Genomic DNA, 17,140 nt, shown 5'->3' with positions numbered 1-17,140 from the left:
ACAAAGAAGATGTCCTATCCGACTTGCCAAAACTAGTTTGTTAACAAGAAATTTGTGGAGTGGTTGAAAAACGAGTTTTAATGACTCCAACCTAAGTGTATGTAAACTTCAGACTTCAACTGTACCCTTACCACCTCATGGCGGCCCTTCAGGAAGTTCAGGATCCAGTTGCAGAGGGAGGTGTTTAGTCCCAGGGTCCTTAGCTTAGTGATGAGCTTTGAGGGCTCTATGGTGATGAAAGCTGAGCTGTAGTCAATGAATAGCATTCTCAAGTAGGTGTTCCTTTTGTCCAGGTGGGAATGGGCAGTGTGGAGTGCAAAAGAGATTGCATCATCTGTGGATCTGTTTGGGCGGTATGGAAATTGAAGTGGGTCTAGGGTTTCTGAGATGTGTTGATTAGCATTTGTTAATTCGTCCATCACTCCAGTGAATGTGACCAATCTAAGGCTTCTAGACATCTGCCTCTGCAGCGATGATGTTCTGCTCGCCCAACGTCACACACAAGCTCTCAAGTTTGGCCTGTCTGCTCGCGGGACCCATCCTATCTCAACTCAGTGTTTGCTTACTCAATTATGTTTCATCTTGCTGACCAGAGCATTCGTCCGCGTGCCCTGCCTGTTGATTTTTGCCCCCCCCCCCCAGACATGAGCAGGACACCCAATTTGAAGTATCAAAACAAACTCTGAACCAACTATATTAATTTGGGGACAGGTCAAAAAGCAATAAACATTTATGGAAATGTAGCTAGCTAGCTTGCTGTTGCTAGCTAATTTGTCCTATTTAACTAGCTATCTAGCTAATTTGTCCTGGGATATAAACATTGTGTTATTTTACCTGAAAGGCAAAAAGTCCTCTACTCCGACAATTCATCCACAGAAAAAAAGTGTAAAGTTAATTTTTAGTAATCTCTCCTCCTTCAGGCTTCTTCTTCTTCTTTGGACTTTATATGGCGGTTGGCAACCAACTTTAAGGTGCATTACTGCCACCAACTGGACTGGAGTACGGACCTCAGTTCATCTGTCAATCACCCACCTAAAAACCAATGAGGAGATGGGAAAGGCGGGACTTGCAGCGCATCAAGCGTCACAAATAGAACACGAGTGGTGTGGTTACCCTTCCCTCTCTGTTGAGGGACGACAGTGTAGTAAAACAGGACATTTCATTCCCATTGATGCATTCGAAACCACAACACATTAAAAAAACATTTCCATTTTATTTTTTGGGGACAAAAATTGCCTATGAAGTCCTACATGCAGACGATCAACGACATGTCAAACACATTCTAGTCACATTTATTAGTCACGGCTGAGATGGTAAAGAACAAGTAGAAACACTTCGCTCAAAGACCTACGACCAGATGTAGGCAGACTAAAGACATTTACATAAAGGCCCCAGTGATTAAATAAATAACTACTTAAACTGGCGGTTAAGCATCACACTTTGGACCTGGGAAGTGTTCTTTTTCATCCTATTCATTCGTCCATTCAACATTTTCTCTGTATTTTTGGAATGTCTTGCTGAGGAGCAAATGTAAGTAACGTTTTGTGGAGAAACCACAACAGCATTACATCCTCACATTCAAAAGAAAACCCTTTATTACATCCATTTCGGCAACCAATAAGTTTTTAATTACATGAAAGTATCCTAAAGGGATGATAGTAGTATCTCAATGTGTAGTCCTTCATTTTGTATCATTAAATAAAATACCACTGCTCCCCCAAAGTCAACAGCTCTTTCATTACAATCCTGTGATTGTAAGACAGTTAAAAGACCCCCCAAAAATGCTGCTCCAACGCATTTACAATCCACTTTCATGTCTCCACCATCAAAGTCAAACTCCAGTCATAAATACATTTTTGACTGACAGGAGATTTATTTTAAAAATGACACATTCCTTTTTTCCCCCCACTGACAAATCAATCAATCTACCGTCCGAATTCTATTTTACATGGAGGCTTATCATAATGTGCTGGCATAATCGGACTGGTAGAGCTGCTGAGATGAAAGCTTTGAGGACTTGTCATCTTTTCTTTAAGTTAAAACTACACCACAGAACACAGTTTCACAAGTCATGCAATATACCGTACAGTAACTAGAATTAGAAAAAGAATCCTCGTAATAATAATGTAAACGTTTAAATAATGTCACCATGAATAAAATGACAAATGATTAGCTAGTTAAACACAGTGTATTCTTTAAAATTGTAATTACATATCAAAGAATAAGTGTAAACATATTATCCACCTTGCTGGCTGACCCCTCACCCAATAAATAAAAACGTCATTTTGGTGATCAGCTGCACATCATTTGTAAAAAGACATAGAAAGAGAGAGAGAGAGAGTCTTGGAGCACATTACATATAGGCAGACGCTGTGTATGTTTCCTTGGGATTCATTTTCCAGTTCGCCGTATTTTCGAGACAAAAAAGCAAAAAGTAAACAAACAGGAATAAAAAAAACAACTTAACAAAAATGCCGATTTAAGGGTAAGCGACGAGCGGCATGGTCGACGGTTCCTCATACCAGTGGCTGGAAAATGTAAAAAAATATAGCGCTGCAATATACGCTACATATCCACCAGAGAAACAGAAAAGGAAGGTCCCTGAAATAAATATCCTCATTCTTCTATATTTTTTGGAAGAATAAAATAATAAAATGACAAATCTTTACATTAAAAAAAAATTGTTGTAAGAAAAAAATATTCAAAAACACGAGCTATACCATCCTGGAGTTAGTGTCTGATGAGAAGTGTCCGAGGTTTTGCTTTTGTCGACGGCCCCTGTTGTTTTTCGGGCATTTCCTGTAAAAAAGGAAATGAGTTTTGAGCCTCAGATTCTAAGTCGGTGCTTAAAACTAAGCTATGAGAGATTTATGTGGTTTTGTTAAATGATGGATGGTTTGTTTAACTGTCGGCTAGGGAAGATTAACTTTCCCCACACACATTAATATTGTATTCTCTTCTAAGCACTGAATAACTTAATAAAACTCGACAGAAAGTTAATTGATTGCCTTTGACCCAGATGTTATTTCTTAGCATCCATACACCTACTCCACGGAATTACTATCATGCGATGAGCCTAAGATTTGAACAGCTAGGCTTTAGCTCAGCGGACTAACGGTCCTGTGTCACGCCGGAGGTTTAAACCCTCGTCAGTCACACATACGGTTGGCTTCCTTGGCTGTAAGCCGTACACACCTCACGCCGAGGGTTATTTTCAATCCTCTCAGTCGCTGAACTTGACGACAATGTGGAAGACCGAAACGTCACACCCTCCGTGAGAGTTGTGGCACCTAGCCGCTTACCTCATGATGCACATCACCACGGCAACGATGATGGCGATCTGTACGGCGCCAATGATGGCGGCGATGAGGACGTAGTGGAGCTTCTGGCCGCTGGGCACCACATACAGGACGTTGAAGTCCTGGGGCTCCTCGCACTGGGCCCCCTTGTAGCCCGAGTCACACCTGTTGGCGCCATCGCAAGGAGACAGAGCCACGATGAAAAATAAAAATGGCATTAAGATCAGCTGTACAATGTCACAATGCTCCATTTCTATTATGAACAAAATATTCCGACCCTTCCATTTATGACACACAGATTATCAGACCGCTTCACGCTCTATCCAAACAGTGGGGCGTCTCGCCTGTCAGCGATCTGCCTGCAGCACGTGATCGGGATAGAAGGAAAGGAGGAGCCACGACAGATGTGAGACAGACCTGCAGGTGGCCATGCTGTACTTGATCTCGCATGTCCCGTGTACACAGAAGCCAGCGTAGCTCTCCGCACAGGGGATGTGCATCCCGGCGTAGAAGCCATCCCCTGGGTCTGCGGTGTCTGAGAGATGGAATTTGAGAAGAAAAGACATAACCCCAAGCAACTTTTGCAAACTACTCCTAGCAATCGCCGGATCCCTAAATATTTGCAAGACTTCTTTTGAGCACAACTGTATTTATTTGGGACATGTGAACTACTGTGTCTACAGCAATATAGCCGTCAGCTGCGAATGTGTACATCAAAATCAAATAAACTGCTAAATCTGAAAATGAAAACAAAAATAAGGAGAGAATGGCATTTGCGGTAATGATATGTGACGACATCACATGTCCGTTTTGATTTGATTTCCCTCTCGTTAGGAACAGTTGTATGTCATGTGTATGTTAGGCATTGTTATGGTAACCCTTTTGTCAGTAACATTTGATTGCACAGTATTACGAATTGTATCGGCACTGAAGCCATCGATTCAAAATGCTCAGAGGTGTGTATGGGAATGACGAGAGACTGAGTTGATTATCATAGCAATGCACAAAATGAAAAGATGGAAAATACCGTCCTGTATTGTATTTGTTCTTCTTTTGATCTGCTTCTATGCTACAGTACGTAGGTGAAGTGGTGTTATTGGTACACTGTATTACATTATGTTTGCCGAGCGTTTTAAAAAATGTTTTAAAAAATCTACTGTGGCTTTATGGTGGGATTATGACTTCAATGCCACTACATAAATCAACAACACAATGACAGGTAGATTGAAGAGAGTCAATTGAAAAAATGCTTGCCTAAAAGATTGTAGGAACTTCCGTCGTCTTTCTTCCCCATTTTCTCTTTATCTGCTGGTAGAAATAAGAGAAGATAAGTTGAAGCTCTGTCTCACACACACACACATTCATATACGCATATAATACACATGTGTATGTGTGTGAAATAGGACAGACATAAGCACCCACCAAATGATAATGGATAATATGATTACACACACACACACACACACACACACACACACACACACACACACACACACACACACACACACACACACACACACACACACACACACACACACACACACACACACACACACACACACACACACACACACACACACACACACACACACACACACACACACACACACACACACACACACACACACACACACACACACACACACACACACACACACACACACACACACACACACACGCACACACGCACACACGTTGTTCATCATGAATACAGTCATCAGAATATGACCAAGGTTTTAGATACACATTCCTCCTGAGGTCTTTTTAAGAGCTGGTAAATGTAGCCAATGCTACTGTTCGGTCTGTGCTGGTGCCTTCCTCCTGATCTTATCAGCATTGGATATATAGCCATCACCCATCTGGTATGGATGGCCTCTGTCTGTTTAGTCCTCTCAGATCCACGAGGGGGGACTAATGGGTTTGGGATTGGGCCCTATGTCTGCCTGTGTCTGCCCGTCAGTCAGCCTGCCTGCCTGTGTCTGCCCGTCAGTCAGCCTGCCTGCCTGTGTCTGCCCGTCAGTCAGCCTGCCTGCCTGTGTCTGCCCGTCAGTCAGCCTGCCTGCCTGTGTCTGCCCGTCAGTCAGCCTGCCTGCCCGTCTGTCAGCCTGCCTGCCCGTGCCAGTCAGCCTGCCTGCCTGTGTCTGCCCGTCAGTCAGTCTGCCTGTGAGGACTTGGAGTTCTGTCTGTCTTTTCTGTGTCTGCCCGTCAGTCAGCCTGCCTGTGAGGACTTGGAGTTCTGTCTGCCTTTTCTGTGTCTGCCCGTCAGTCAGCCTGCCTGTCTGCCCGTCAGTCAAGCCTGCCTGTGTCTGCCCGTCAGTCAGCCTGCCTGTGTCTGCCCGTCAGTCAGCCTGCCTGTGTCTGTCAGTCAGCCTGCCTGTGTCTGCATGTCTGTCAGTCTGTCTGCCCGTCAGTCAGACCGTCTGCCCATCACAGGTGCCTGTCCATCTGTCTGCATGTCTGTCAGTCGGGCTCAAACAAACAAACTGGCTGAGAATGTTTCTCTTCATGGATGATTGGAGGATAATTATTTCCCAGGAAGTGGGGGATGATTGGAGGATAATTATTTCCCAGGAAGTGGGGGATGATTGGAGGATAATTATTTCCCAGGGTTTCCAAGGAAGTGGGGGATGATTGGAGGATAATTATTTCCCAGGAAGTGGGGGATGATTGGAGGATAATTATTTCCCAGGAAGTGGGGGATGATTGGAGGATAATTATTTCCCAGGGTTTCCAAGGAAATGGGGGATGATTGGAGATAATATTAGGGTTTCCAAGGAAGTGGGGGATGATTGGAGGATAATTATTTTTCCAAGGAAGTGGGGGATGATTGGAGGATAATTATTTCCCAGGGTTTCCAAGGAAATGGGGGATGATTGGAGGATAATTATTTCCCAGGAAGTGGGGGATGATTGGAGGATAATTATTTCCCAGGGTTTCCAAGGAAGTGGGGGATGATTGGAGGATAATTATTTCCCAGGGTTTCCAAGGAAGTGGGGGATGATTGGAGGATAATTATTTCCCAGGAAGTGGGGGATGATTGGAGGATAATAATTATTTCCAAGGAAATGGGGGATGATTGGAGGATAATTATTTCCCAGGGTTTCCAAGGAAATGGGGGATGATTGGAGGATAATTATTTCCCAGGGTTTCCAAGGAAGTGGGGGATGATTGGAGGATAATTATTTCCCAGGAAGTGGGGGATGATTGGAGGATAATTATTTCCCAGGGTTTCCAAGGAAATGGGGGATGATTGGAGGATAATTATTTCCCAGGAAGTGGGGGATGATTGGAGGATAATTATTTCCCAGGGTTTCCAAGGAAGTGGTGGATGTTTAATCTCTGTCTGAAGGGGGATATCTATCTGTCAGAACTGAGGCGTAAAGAGGTCTATGTGTTTACGGGCCTTTCGATGTGAGGAGAGTCCGGTATGTAACAACAAGTGCAGGGAGTTGTGCCAGTGCCTGTTGCTGGGACAGTGTGTGTGATTGTGGTGTGTCTCTGTGTCAATCTGTGTTTGTAGTCTTCCTATCATACAAAACAGACGACAGCTAACGCTGGCTTGACACAACGCCGCTCTCGTCTTGTTGCGATGGCTCGCGGACGAGAGCGGTTGGTGGGGTGCATGTTAAACAGGAAGATGAGAGGAAAAGAGGAATAGAGTGAGGCTGTGAATAAGTAAACACAGCAGCACATACTCATCCATTTTTTAGATTCTATCCTTCCTCTAGAAATATTGACAGTGCTTCTTTCTTTTGTGTTTGTTTTTGATGTTGCACTGTGTAGTTGCTCACAATGCAGCCACAGTAGGAAGTCAGTGATTGTAGAAAATTCTAGAGTGATAATCCTGGTTGTTTTAACCTAAAAAAAGAGTGCCTGATTATGAGAGAATTGCTGCGAGATATAGCATTACTGAGATAGCTACAGATTTACCTTGCTGTTGCTTTGATGTGCAAACATCTAACATGCAACAGTGGTTATTTTGAAGTTGTCGAGTTTACTAACCCTTAAGTTAGTGCACAACCTAAAGGAATCTGGGGCGGCAGGGTAGCCTAGTGGTTAGAGCGTTGGACTAGTAATCGGAAGGTTGTGAGTTCAAATCCCAGAGCTGACAAGGTACAAATCTATCGTTCTGCCCCTGAACAGGCAGTTAACCCACTGTTCCCAGGCCATCATTGAAAATAAGAATGTGTTCTTAACTGACTTGCCTGGTTAAATAAAGGTCAAATATAAAACAACATTTTAAAATGATCAAGTATGAATCGACTCTAATCAATGACACTGTGGTTGAACGAATGAATCTGCTAAAATAAAATCATGGGGAAAGTATTCATTGAAACTGCGATAACATTTGGCCTATGGGCTTTCGAGCGTCAAAATATGTTAACCCCGGTTTGTGTCAAGGAAATCCTGGCAAGTTGGTCTGCTGCTCTACATACTGAGGCAGGGACACTGTTGCTTAGACTTTTCTCCCACAGAGGCAATCAGTAGCTTTGTCATCTGCAAACCAGGTTCCAAATAATATTATGCTTTCATTCAAATAATTGACCTGGGATTGATTGAGCATATCTGGCACAAAAGAACCAAATGCAAACCCCTCCCACCTGGCAATTACAGACAGGCTCAATCAGATGCTCAACGTATTTGAAGGAAAACAAATACTACTTGATCCCAAGTCTGGACAGTTGACTGCCTTAAACAACCAACAAGAAACCCATAAACGGTCCTGCATTTTTAGGACCTGTGGGAACACTCGTTTTAGGCTTTCGGCCAAGTTTTGTGTAAAAAAGTAAGGGGGGGAGGGGGTATTGAGTAAATCAAGTCTAAGAAGATATACTCTGAGGGTGGTTTTCTGAAATAGCTTGGGGTGTTGGCACTGTCAACCCCAGAGTCTGGAAACATCAGACAACACAAGACTACAAATGAGCCCCTCTCCACTACACCCCCCCCCCCAAAAAAAATTCATCCAGCATTGGCTAGATCAAAACTTCTCATACTGTGACCTGGGATAACAGAACTAATTTGAGCTTTTTCCCTCAAAAGATGCCTCTGAAAGACACAAGGCGTAGCGAGCTTCAATCACGGCTGAGTAAATTGAATTCTGGGAAGGTTTCGACGTGACAGGGGTTTGGAATGGCGGCGGGGGAGTATAAATAAATGTTATTCCTTTTGAGGCGCTGGTCAGGGCTTGTGTGCTTGTTGACAGACTTCTGAGGCTTTGATACGCTTGCCTGGTGCTCATTGATTTTAGTGACTGATCGATCGGCTCAGTGCTGACGACAGGTGTCTGCCTGGTGAGGCTTATCTGGCTGCGAGCAGCTTCAGTCAGGCGAGCATGAAGGAGTCTACGAGTGGAAACGGGGCCTAGCATTACCACAGCTTCAGTCAGGCGAGCATGAAGGACTCTACGAGTGGAAACGGGGCCTAGCATTACCACAGCTTTGTGTCAGGCGAGCATGAAGGACTCTACGAGTGGAAACGGGGCCTAGCATTACCACAGCTTTGTGTCAGGCGAGCATGAAGGAGTCTACGAGTGGAAACAGGGCCTAGCATTACCACAGCTTTGTGTCAGGCGAGCATGAAGGAGTCTACGAGTGGAAACGGGGCCTAGCATTACCACAGCTTCAGTCAGGCGAGCATGAAGGACTCTACGAGTGGAAACGGGGCCTAGCATTACCACAGCTTCAGTCAGGCGAGCATGAAGGACTCTACGAGTGGAAACGGGGCCTAGCATTACCACAGCTTCAGTCAGGCGAGCATGAAGGAGTCTACGAGTGGAAACGGGGCCTAGCATTACCACAGCTTTGTGTCAAGTGTGACTTGTGACTTTGTATAACTTGTGCGATGAGGCTACAATGGGACGACAGCTTTTGGGGTAAGATGGCATATGGTTAGCTAGCATTTGTAGTAGCATAGGGTTAGCGTAAGAAAGTCTCCAGGTGAGATGAGTGAAGCTAACAGTATTGTTCCTGGAACTAGTGTAATTACACTTCCGAAAGACTCAAAACGGTTAATTAAAATGTGAACATACTGCTTAAAGTGAGGCATTGGCTTAGCCCTAATATGGCTAGCTTCCTATGCCATCTACCATAATTATGGAGGCTAGCTGTATACTGTAGGTATGGCCCAAATAGACTGGGGCCAGTTCCCAGTTTGTTTCCAGTGTAAGTAAGAGACTGACACTAGAATAATGCTAACATAAACCCCCCCCACCGATCCAATTAGTGACAACAATTAAAAACAATTAAAAACAATTTAAAACAAGTTCAAAAGAGACACATTTTGGAATTTCAGTAGACGACTACGTCAAAATGGGAAAATCCCCAAATCTGGTCTTGCTGGGCTTTGAAAAGCTGCGCCATAACCTTTGCGAATTACAAAAGTACACCAATTCAACCCAGTTGTGTACAGTAGGTTGTGAGTTTGTGTGCCCAAATGAAAAAAAAAGCAGTAAAAAAAAAAAAAAACATTTCGCAAGCAGTAAACCAGTTTTACTAGTTGCAGAGAGCGTAGGGCTCAGTCTCACCTGGGCATCTCCCAAGATGCTTGACATCGATCTGCTCCTGCTTCATGCACGAGGCCTCTCGGACCAGACAGGGGTTGTTGTAGGAGTTTCCGTCCGTGGCGCACACAGGGTTCTCATTGTGTCCACTGCAGTCAATGTTACATATGCACCTGACAGAAAAAGAGGAACACGTTTAACCCTTATTGTTTCACTCCAAACTCCTGGTCTACTTCCATCAGCGTCGACTACAGTATATTAGGAAGATCTCTTGGACGTGTATGTTCAGAGGGTGATTACGTAGGATTATACTCCATGATACTAACACTGTATATTGATGCCGTATGATATAGTATTGAAATGTAAAATGTATTTTAGATTCTAATGACAATGTGTTTAATATTGTTGGTCCTACAATGAGGCCGGAGACAACTCGTCAACGCTTAAGTTCAATATTCTATGACCTATTGTATGATAATTCAAAAAAGATAGTTACTATTTTACAGACACTCACCAGACGTCCTCCGAGTCCTCGTCGCATTCCGCTCCATACTTGCACGTGCCGCACTTCGTGAACTTCTTCCCTGCGTCTGTGCCTGAGCCTTCGTATTCTGGGAGAGCAGGGTGGACAACATCCAAAACACTGTTACCAGCTATTCGGGGTTTCTCTTGCTCAGACAATGGCTCAGTATAGGAGAAACCCCTAGCCCCTTGTCACTTTATGTAGAACCAAGATAAGTAGGCGTGGTAGTAGCTTCACCTTGCCTTCTGATAGGCAAGTAGGATGTTTTGCCATATTCCTAATAACATATTTTCAGCGCCTAATGTTTAAGGACTAGGGTTAAGGCCTAGGGGTTAAGGCCTGGGGGTTAAGGCCTGGGGGTTAAGGCCTGGGGGTTAAGGCCTGGGGGTTAAGGCCTAAGGGTTAAGGCCTAGGGGTTAAGGCCTAAGGGTTAAGGCCTAAGGGTTAAGGCCTAAGGGTTAAGGCCTAGGGGTTAAGGCCTAGGGGTTAAGGCCTAGGGGTTAAGGCCTGGGGGTTAAGGCCTGGGGGTTAAGGCCTGGGGGTTAAGGCCTGGGGTTAAGGCCTGGGGGTTAAGGCCTAGGGGTTAAGGCCTAGGGGTTAAGGCCTAGGGGTTAAGGCCTAGGGGTTAAGGCCTAGGGGTTAAGGCCTAAGGGTTAAGGCCTAATGTTTAAGGGGTTAAGGCCTAGGGGTTAAGGCCTAGGGGTTAAGGCCTAGGGGTTAAGGCCTAGGGTTAAGGGTTAAGGCCTAGGGGTTAAGGCCTAATGTTTAAGGGGTTAAGGCCTAGGGGTTAAGGCCTAAGGGTTAAGGCCTAAGGGTTAAGGCCTAAGGGTTAAGGCCTAATGTTTAAGGCCTAAGGCCTAGGGGTTAATGTTTAAGGCCTAAGGCCTAGGGGTTAAGGCCTAGGGGTTAAGGCCTAAGGGTTAAGGCCTAGGGTTTTTCATGACTATCATTCACTCGGTTTCAAATCACTTGGCGACACACACCATATCATTATGAGACTCCAGGTTTACTTCCATATGATGGTGAATATATCATATATTTGCGCATAAAGGCGTTTCCACTGCCATCTCTCGCATAATACATTTTACCGACACAAAAAGATCCCACCGTGTCGAACGAACAAATGATCTGCCGTCAATTATACAACCGAAACGTCCTGTTTCCATCACTCATTTACAGGAGGCGGATAAGGAAGGGAAAAGACACTAGTGACTCTCACATTCTAATTTACAGGAGGCGGATAAGGAAGGGAAAGACACTAGTGACTCTCACATTCTCATTTACAGGAGGCGGATAAGGAAGAGAAAAGACACTGACTCTCACATTCTCATTTACAGGAGGCGGATAAGGAAGGGAAAAGTGACTCACACATTCTCATTTACAGGAGGCGGATAAGGAAGGGAAAAGACACTGACTCACACATTCTCATTTACAGGAGGCGGATAAGGAAGGGGAAAGACACTAGTGACTCTCACATTCTCATTTACAGGAGGCGGATAAGGAAGGGAAAAGACACTGACTCTCACATTCTCATTTACAGGAGGCGGATAAGGAAGGGAAAAGACACTGACTCTCACATTCTCATTTACAGGAGGCGGATAAGGAAGGGAAAAGACACTGACTCTCACATTCTCATTTACAGGAGGCGGATAAGGAAGGGAAAACATTTACATTTACATTTAAGTCATTTAGCAGACGCTCTTATCCAGAGCGACTTACAAAAGACACTGACTCTCACATTCTCATTTACAGGAGGCGGATAAGGAAGGGGAAAGACACTAGTGACTCACATTCTCATTTACAGGAGGCGGATAAGGAAGGGAAAAGTGACTCACACATTCTCATTTACAGGAGGCGAATAAGGAAGGGAAAAGACACTAGTGACTCACATTCTCATTTACAGGAGGCGGATAAGGAAGGGAAAAGACACTAGTGACTCACACATTCTCATTTACAGGAGGGAAAGACACTAGTGACTCACATTCTCATTCACAGGAGGCGGATAAGGAAGAGAAAAGACACTAGTGACTCACATTCTCATTTACAGGAGGCGGATAAGGAAGGGAAAAGACACTAGTGACTCACACATTCTCATTTACAGGAGGCGGATAAGGAAGAGAAAAGACACTGACTCTCACATTCTCATTTACAGGAGGCGGATAAGGAAGGGAAAGACACTAGTGACTCACACATTCTCATTTACAGGAGGCGGATAAGGAAGGGAAAAGACACTAGTGACTCACACATTCTCATTTACAGGAGGCGGATAAGGAAGGGGAAAGACACTAGTGACTCACATTCTCATTTACAGGAGGCGGATAAGGAAGGGAAAAGTGACTCACACATTCTCATTTACAGGAGGCGAATAAGGAAGGGAAAAGACACTAGTGACTCACACATTATCATTTACAGGAGGCGGATAAGGAAGGGAAAGACACTAGTGACTCACATTCTCATTCACAGGAGGCGGATAAGGAAGAGAAAAGACACTAGTGACTCACATTCTCATTTACAGGAGGCGGATAAGGAAGGGAAAAGAAAGTGACATTCTCATTTACAGGAGTGACTCTCACATTCTCATTTACAGGAGGCGGATAAGGAAGGGAAAAGACACTAGTGACTCACACATTCTCATTTACAGGAGGCGGATAAGGAAGGGAAAAGATACTGACTCTCACATTCTCATTTACAGGAGGCGGATAAGGAAGGGAAAGACACTAGTGACTCTCACATTCTCATTTACAGGAGGCGGATAAGGAAGGGAAAAGACACTAGTGACTCACACATTCTCATTTACAGGAGGCGGATAAGGAAGGGAAAAGTGACTCACACATTCTCATTTACAGGAGGCGGATAAGGAAGGGAAAAGTGACTCACACATTCTCATTTACAGGAGGCGAATAAGGAAGGGAAAAGACACTAGTGACTCTCACATTCTCATTTACAGGAGGCGGATAAGGAAGGGAAAAGTGACTCACACATTCTCATTTACAGGAGGCGAATAAGGAAGGGGAAAGACACTAGTGACTCTCACATTCTCATTTACAGGAGGCGGATAAGGAAGGGAAAAGTGACTCACACGTTCTATTACACCAGGTTGAATGAGTAAAGGGATTTATATAATGACAGTGAAAAGAAACCATGGTATTTTGGAATTATAGCGATGCATTACTATTATCTGGCAGTGGAGTGGTGATTTTTCAGTGGAGCAGAGCATTCACTACGGACAAGGCAATAACACCCAAACAACACCTTAAATGCAGATATCAACGAGGTGAGGTATCATTATCATCTGTGTGCAGATGATTGGGGCTGTATTCATCGAGGGCCGTTTAGGGATTCATCCGGTGTAATTTCCTAATGTAAAACACGCCCACCACTGTCAAAGCGGATTACAATTAACCCATATTTGATCAGACGCAATAAACCGGGGCGGCCGTCGTGGGGGGAATATGGGCTATCGCCGCTGTACTGACAGATTGGCCCGCTGCTTATGCTTGTATTGCCTGTGGTGCTCAGTTGTGTTTCGTCGGGACGACACAGGGTCAATAGATAAAGATCTGCTAAGGCTTTGTTGTCGCTGCTAGGCTGACCTGTGTCACCAGATGTGGTCAGCATTACCCAAGAAACTATATGTACCACATTAAAAAGCTCATGGAGGCATTTATACGTTATATTCTCCAAGAATAAATGACTTTAGATACAGTCACATCCAAGATTATTTCCACTTAAATTGTAGCACGTTATTACAGAGTCGATTGATATACATTACTTGATAAAACAGAGAGGTGAATATTTTTTATCTCTAAGGGTTTTCCTCCTCCTCTTCGTCTGAGGTGGAGAAGCGAGAAGGATCGGAGGACCAATGCGCAGCGTGGTAAGTGTCCATAGTTCTTTAATAACAGAAATTCAACATGAACACACTACAAAACAATAAACATGGCAAAACCCGAAAACTGTCCTATCTGAAGCAGAGAACACAGAGGAAACAATCACACAAACAGTCCTATCAAACAAACACAGTTCTCAGTTCTCCCCACAAACAGTCCTATCTCAGAGAACACTCAGGAAACAATCTCCCACAAACCCCCTACACAAAACCACCTAAATCTGGTTCCCAATGGGAACAATGACCAACACCTGCCTCTGATTGAGAACCAATCAGGCCAAACATAGAAATAGACAAACTAGACACACAACATAGAATGCCCATCCAGCTCACGTCCTGACCAACACTAAATCAAGGAAAACACACAAGAACTATGGTCAGAACGTGACAGCATCCTTTTATCAAATGGGTTTAACGGATGTAAGTCCACATCCAGCAGTCCGCCCAAACCAACAGCAATTCTCCATTCTCTAGATAGCCATTACCACGACCTGTCCAGTCCCTTGTTTTGATTACATTTGCTTTGCTTTGCCAAAGCAGGACATTATACACCTGTATTGAACACAACCCTACCACCCCACAACAACCCTTTCACATTGCTAGCAACCTTCCACTCTTTTTACATTATTACAACACGAGCCTGTCCTCCCAACATTCCGTTCACAGCCAAAGGCTTACCAAACAAACATTCTGTTCCTCCCATAATTCCGTCTCCAGCTCACACACACCACAGGAATGCCTGTCCTCCAACAATGTCTGGAATGGAGTAAATGGAATGGTGTCCAACACAAAGTTCCATTCCATAATTCCGTTCCAGCCATTACCACGAGCCTGTCCTCCCATAATTCCGTTCCAGCCTGTCCTCCCATAATTCCGTTCCAGCCATTACCACGAGCCTGTCCTCCCATAATTCCGTTCCAGCCATTACCACGAGCCTGTCCTCCCATAATTCCGTTCCAGCCATTACCACGAGCCTGTCCTCCCATAATTCCGTTCCAGCCATTACCATGAGCCTGTCCTCCCATAATTCCGTTCCAGCCATTACCACGAGCCTGTCCTCCCATAATTCCGTTCCAGCCATTACCACGAGCCTGTCCTCCCATAATTCCGTTCCAGCCATTACCATGAGCCTGTCCTCCCATAATTCTGTTCCAGTCATTACCACGAGCCTGTCCTCCCATAATTCCGTTCCAGTCATTACCACGAGCCTGTCCTCCCATAATTCCGTTCCAGCCATTACCATGAGCCTGTCCTTCCATCCAACCACCTCTGATACACAACATATTAGGTACAAACAGCAGACAATCCTCACACACACCAGACAATCCTCAAACACACCAGACACAGCAATCCATCCAACCACCTCTGATACACAACATATTAGGTACAAACAGCAGACAATCCTCACACACACCAGACAATCCTCAAACACACCAGACACAGCAATCACACACACACACACACACACAATCCCTACAGAGAACCACTGTGAACTCAACCGTGTTCAAAGGGGACAGCGAAACGCATCCAAAGCACACAGACAGATACACAAGCATCAGAGCTCAATTGCACTTTAATAATTTATGTCATAAACAGCTCAGCCAATCGCCTGTAGGGGATTCTGCACAGTCTATCCAGTCCTGTGCAGATGGTAGAGATATTGGGTCCCCAGTCACTGCTTTCCAATTAAAACCACATTAAACAACAAACGCTGCGGTCGCCACATGCAGATGGTCACAAAATGTCTCGATGGGCTTGGCATTTGTGCAAGTGAGAGAATACACTGTTCAAATATTACTGACAGGCTACAGATACGCTGTTTGAAAATGGTGCTAATAGTCTACAGATGGTTTGTTGAGCATCTATAGCTTGTTGAAAATGGCGATATAGACTGTTGAGATGCTAAAGACATGCAATTGAAATGTTACCGATAGTCTGTAGATGGACTATCCAAATAGTGTTACTGAAATATCAATGCCTCCATCAGGAGAAGTTACTGGGACGAACGAACGGCCATTTTTCTCTCGGACCATTATTATTAGACTTAATATTCCAGGTTGCTTACAGACTGTGTACAAAGCCAGGCGGTTCACTGGCGTGTGTAACCCCCATTCACAAATCATCCAAAAAGCCAGCTTGAGTATTCATTAAAGGAATTTGTTGTGTATTGTCTGAAATGTATTCCGAGACAAACTCAAGAGTTGGAAGCTTTCAGAAGTAGTGAATAAGCAAGGGGGATGTAAAGTTAAACCGCAATGTAAATAGGCATTTCCAGAAATGTCCGACACACCAATTGTCACAGTCAAGGGACTGCATTAGCATTCAGCATGAACAGAAAATAAGTGCTTGGTGTATCAAGCCCGTGTACTTCCTAGGACTTGGTACACCATTCCATGTCGCATGAGGAAAAATCTTCAAAAAGGGTTCAAAGTTAAGAGGCAGTACGGAGGTTTATTTTTCTAATAACGTTTACCTCACATTTTACCTAAATGGTTCACATTAACACATACGACCGTCATTCTTAACTTGTGAAACCGCACAATCCGTGGTTTCAGGTGTGCCCCTTTCTTGTCCAATGTAGTCATTTTGGGGCCTTTGAGGCATGTAAGTATGTTTCACTGATATATTTGCCTAAGTCACAGAACAAATGACTGTACGTGCAGATTATTTCGATGCTTTATCATCTAGTACATGTGTAGTTGGAAAACCATACCGGATGTATATGCTTAACACAGGATTAACCATAGAGTATACCACGTACCTCCATCTCCAGAGCCGGAGCCGGTATCTGTGAAGACAGGAAAGACGTTGTCACAATTCTAATCCACATATGGTTTATGCCCTTCAAAAACACTGCTTCCCTATATTTCTTGGCATAGTGTTGTTGCATTAAGAAATAGATCCTGGCAACACAAATCTTGGCACAGTGT

General features: G+C 44.3%; 1 protein-coding gene across 1 annotated transcript in view; it reads right to left on the bottom strand.

The window, feature by feature from the left end:
* Positions 1 to 1,201: 1,201 nt before the first annotated feature.
* Positions 1,202 to 17,140, bottom strand: part of LOC124009614 (tomoregulin-1-like) — a 67,883-nt gene continuing 51,944 nt past the window's right edge. The window contains exons 4-10 of the mRNA XM_046321594.1: positions 16,972 to 16,998; positions 10,313 to 10,409; positions 9,823 to 9,971; positions 4,554 to 4,607; positions 3,717 to 3,834; positions 3,303 to 3,464; positions 1,202 to 2,799 (exon numbers count right to left, since the gene is read on the bottom strand). Coding sequence (XP_046177550.1) covers positions 2,715 to 2,799; positions 3,303 to 3,464; positions 3,717 to 3,834; positions 4,554 to 4,607; positions 9,823 to 9,971; positions 10,313 to 10,409; positions 16,972 to 16,998 — 692 coding nt within the window. The 3' untranslated portion in view covers positions 1,202 to 2,714. The remainder of the gene's footprint in view (positions 2,800 to 3,302; positions 3,465 to 3,716; positions 3,835 to 4,553; positions 4,608 to 9,822; positions 9,972 to 10,312; positions 10,410 to 16,971; positions 16,999 to 17,140) is intronic.

The sequence above is a fragment of the Oncorhynchus gorbuscha genome, linkage group LG22, assembly GCF_021184085.1.
Source record: "Oncorhynchus gorbuscha isolate QuinsamMale2020 ecotype Even-year linkage group LG22, OgorEven_v1.0, whole genome shotgun sequence".
In the NCBI taxonomy this organism is placed as follows: domain Eukaryota; kingdom Metazoa; phylum Chordata; class Actinopteri; order Salmoniformes; family Salmonidae; genus Oncorhynchus; species Oncorhynchus gorbuscha.
The sequence above is the reverse complement of the archived record's forward strand: the minus strand, read 5'-3'. Positions and strand labels throughout refer to the sequence as shown.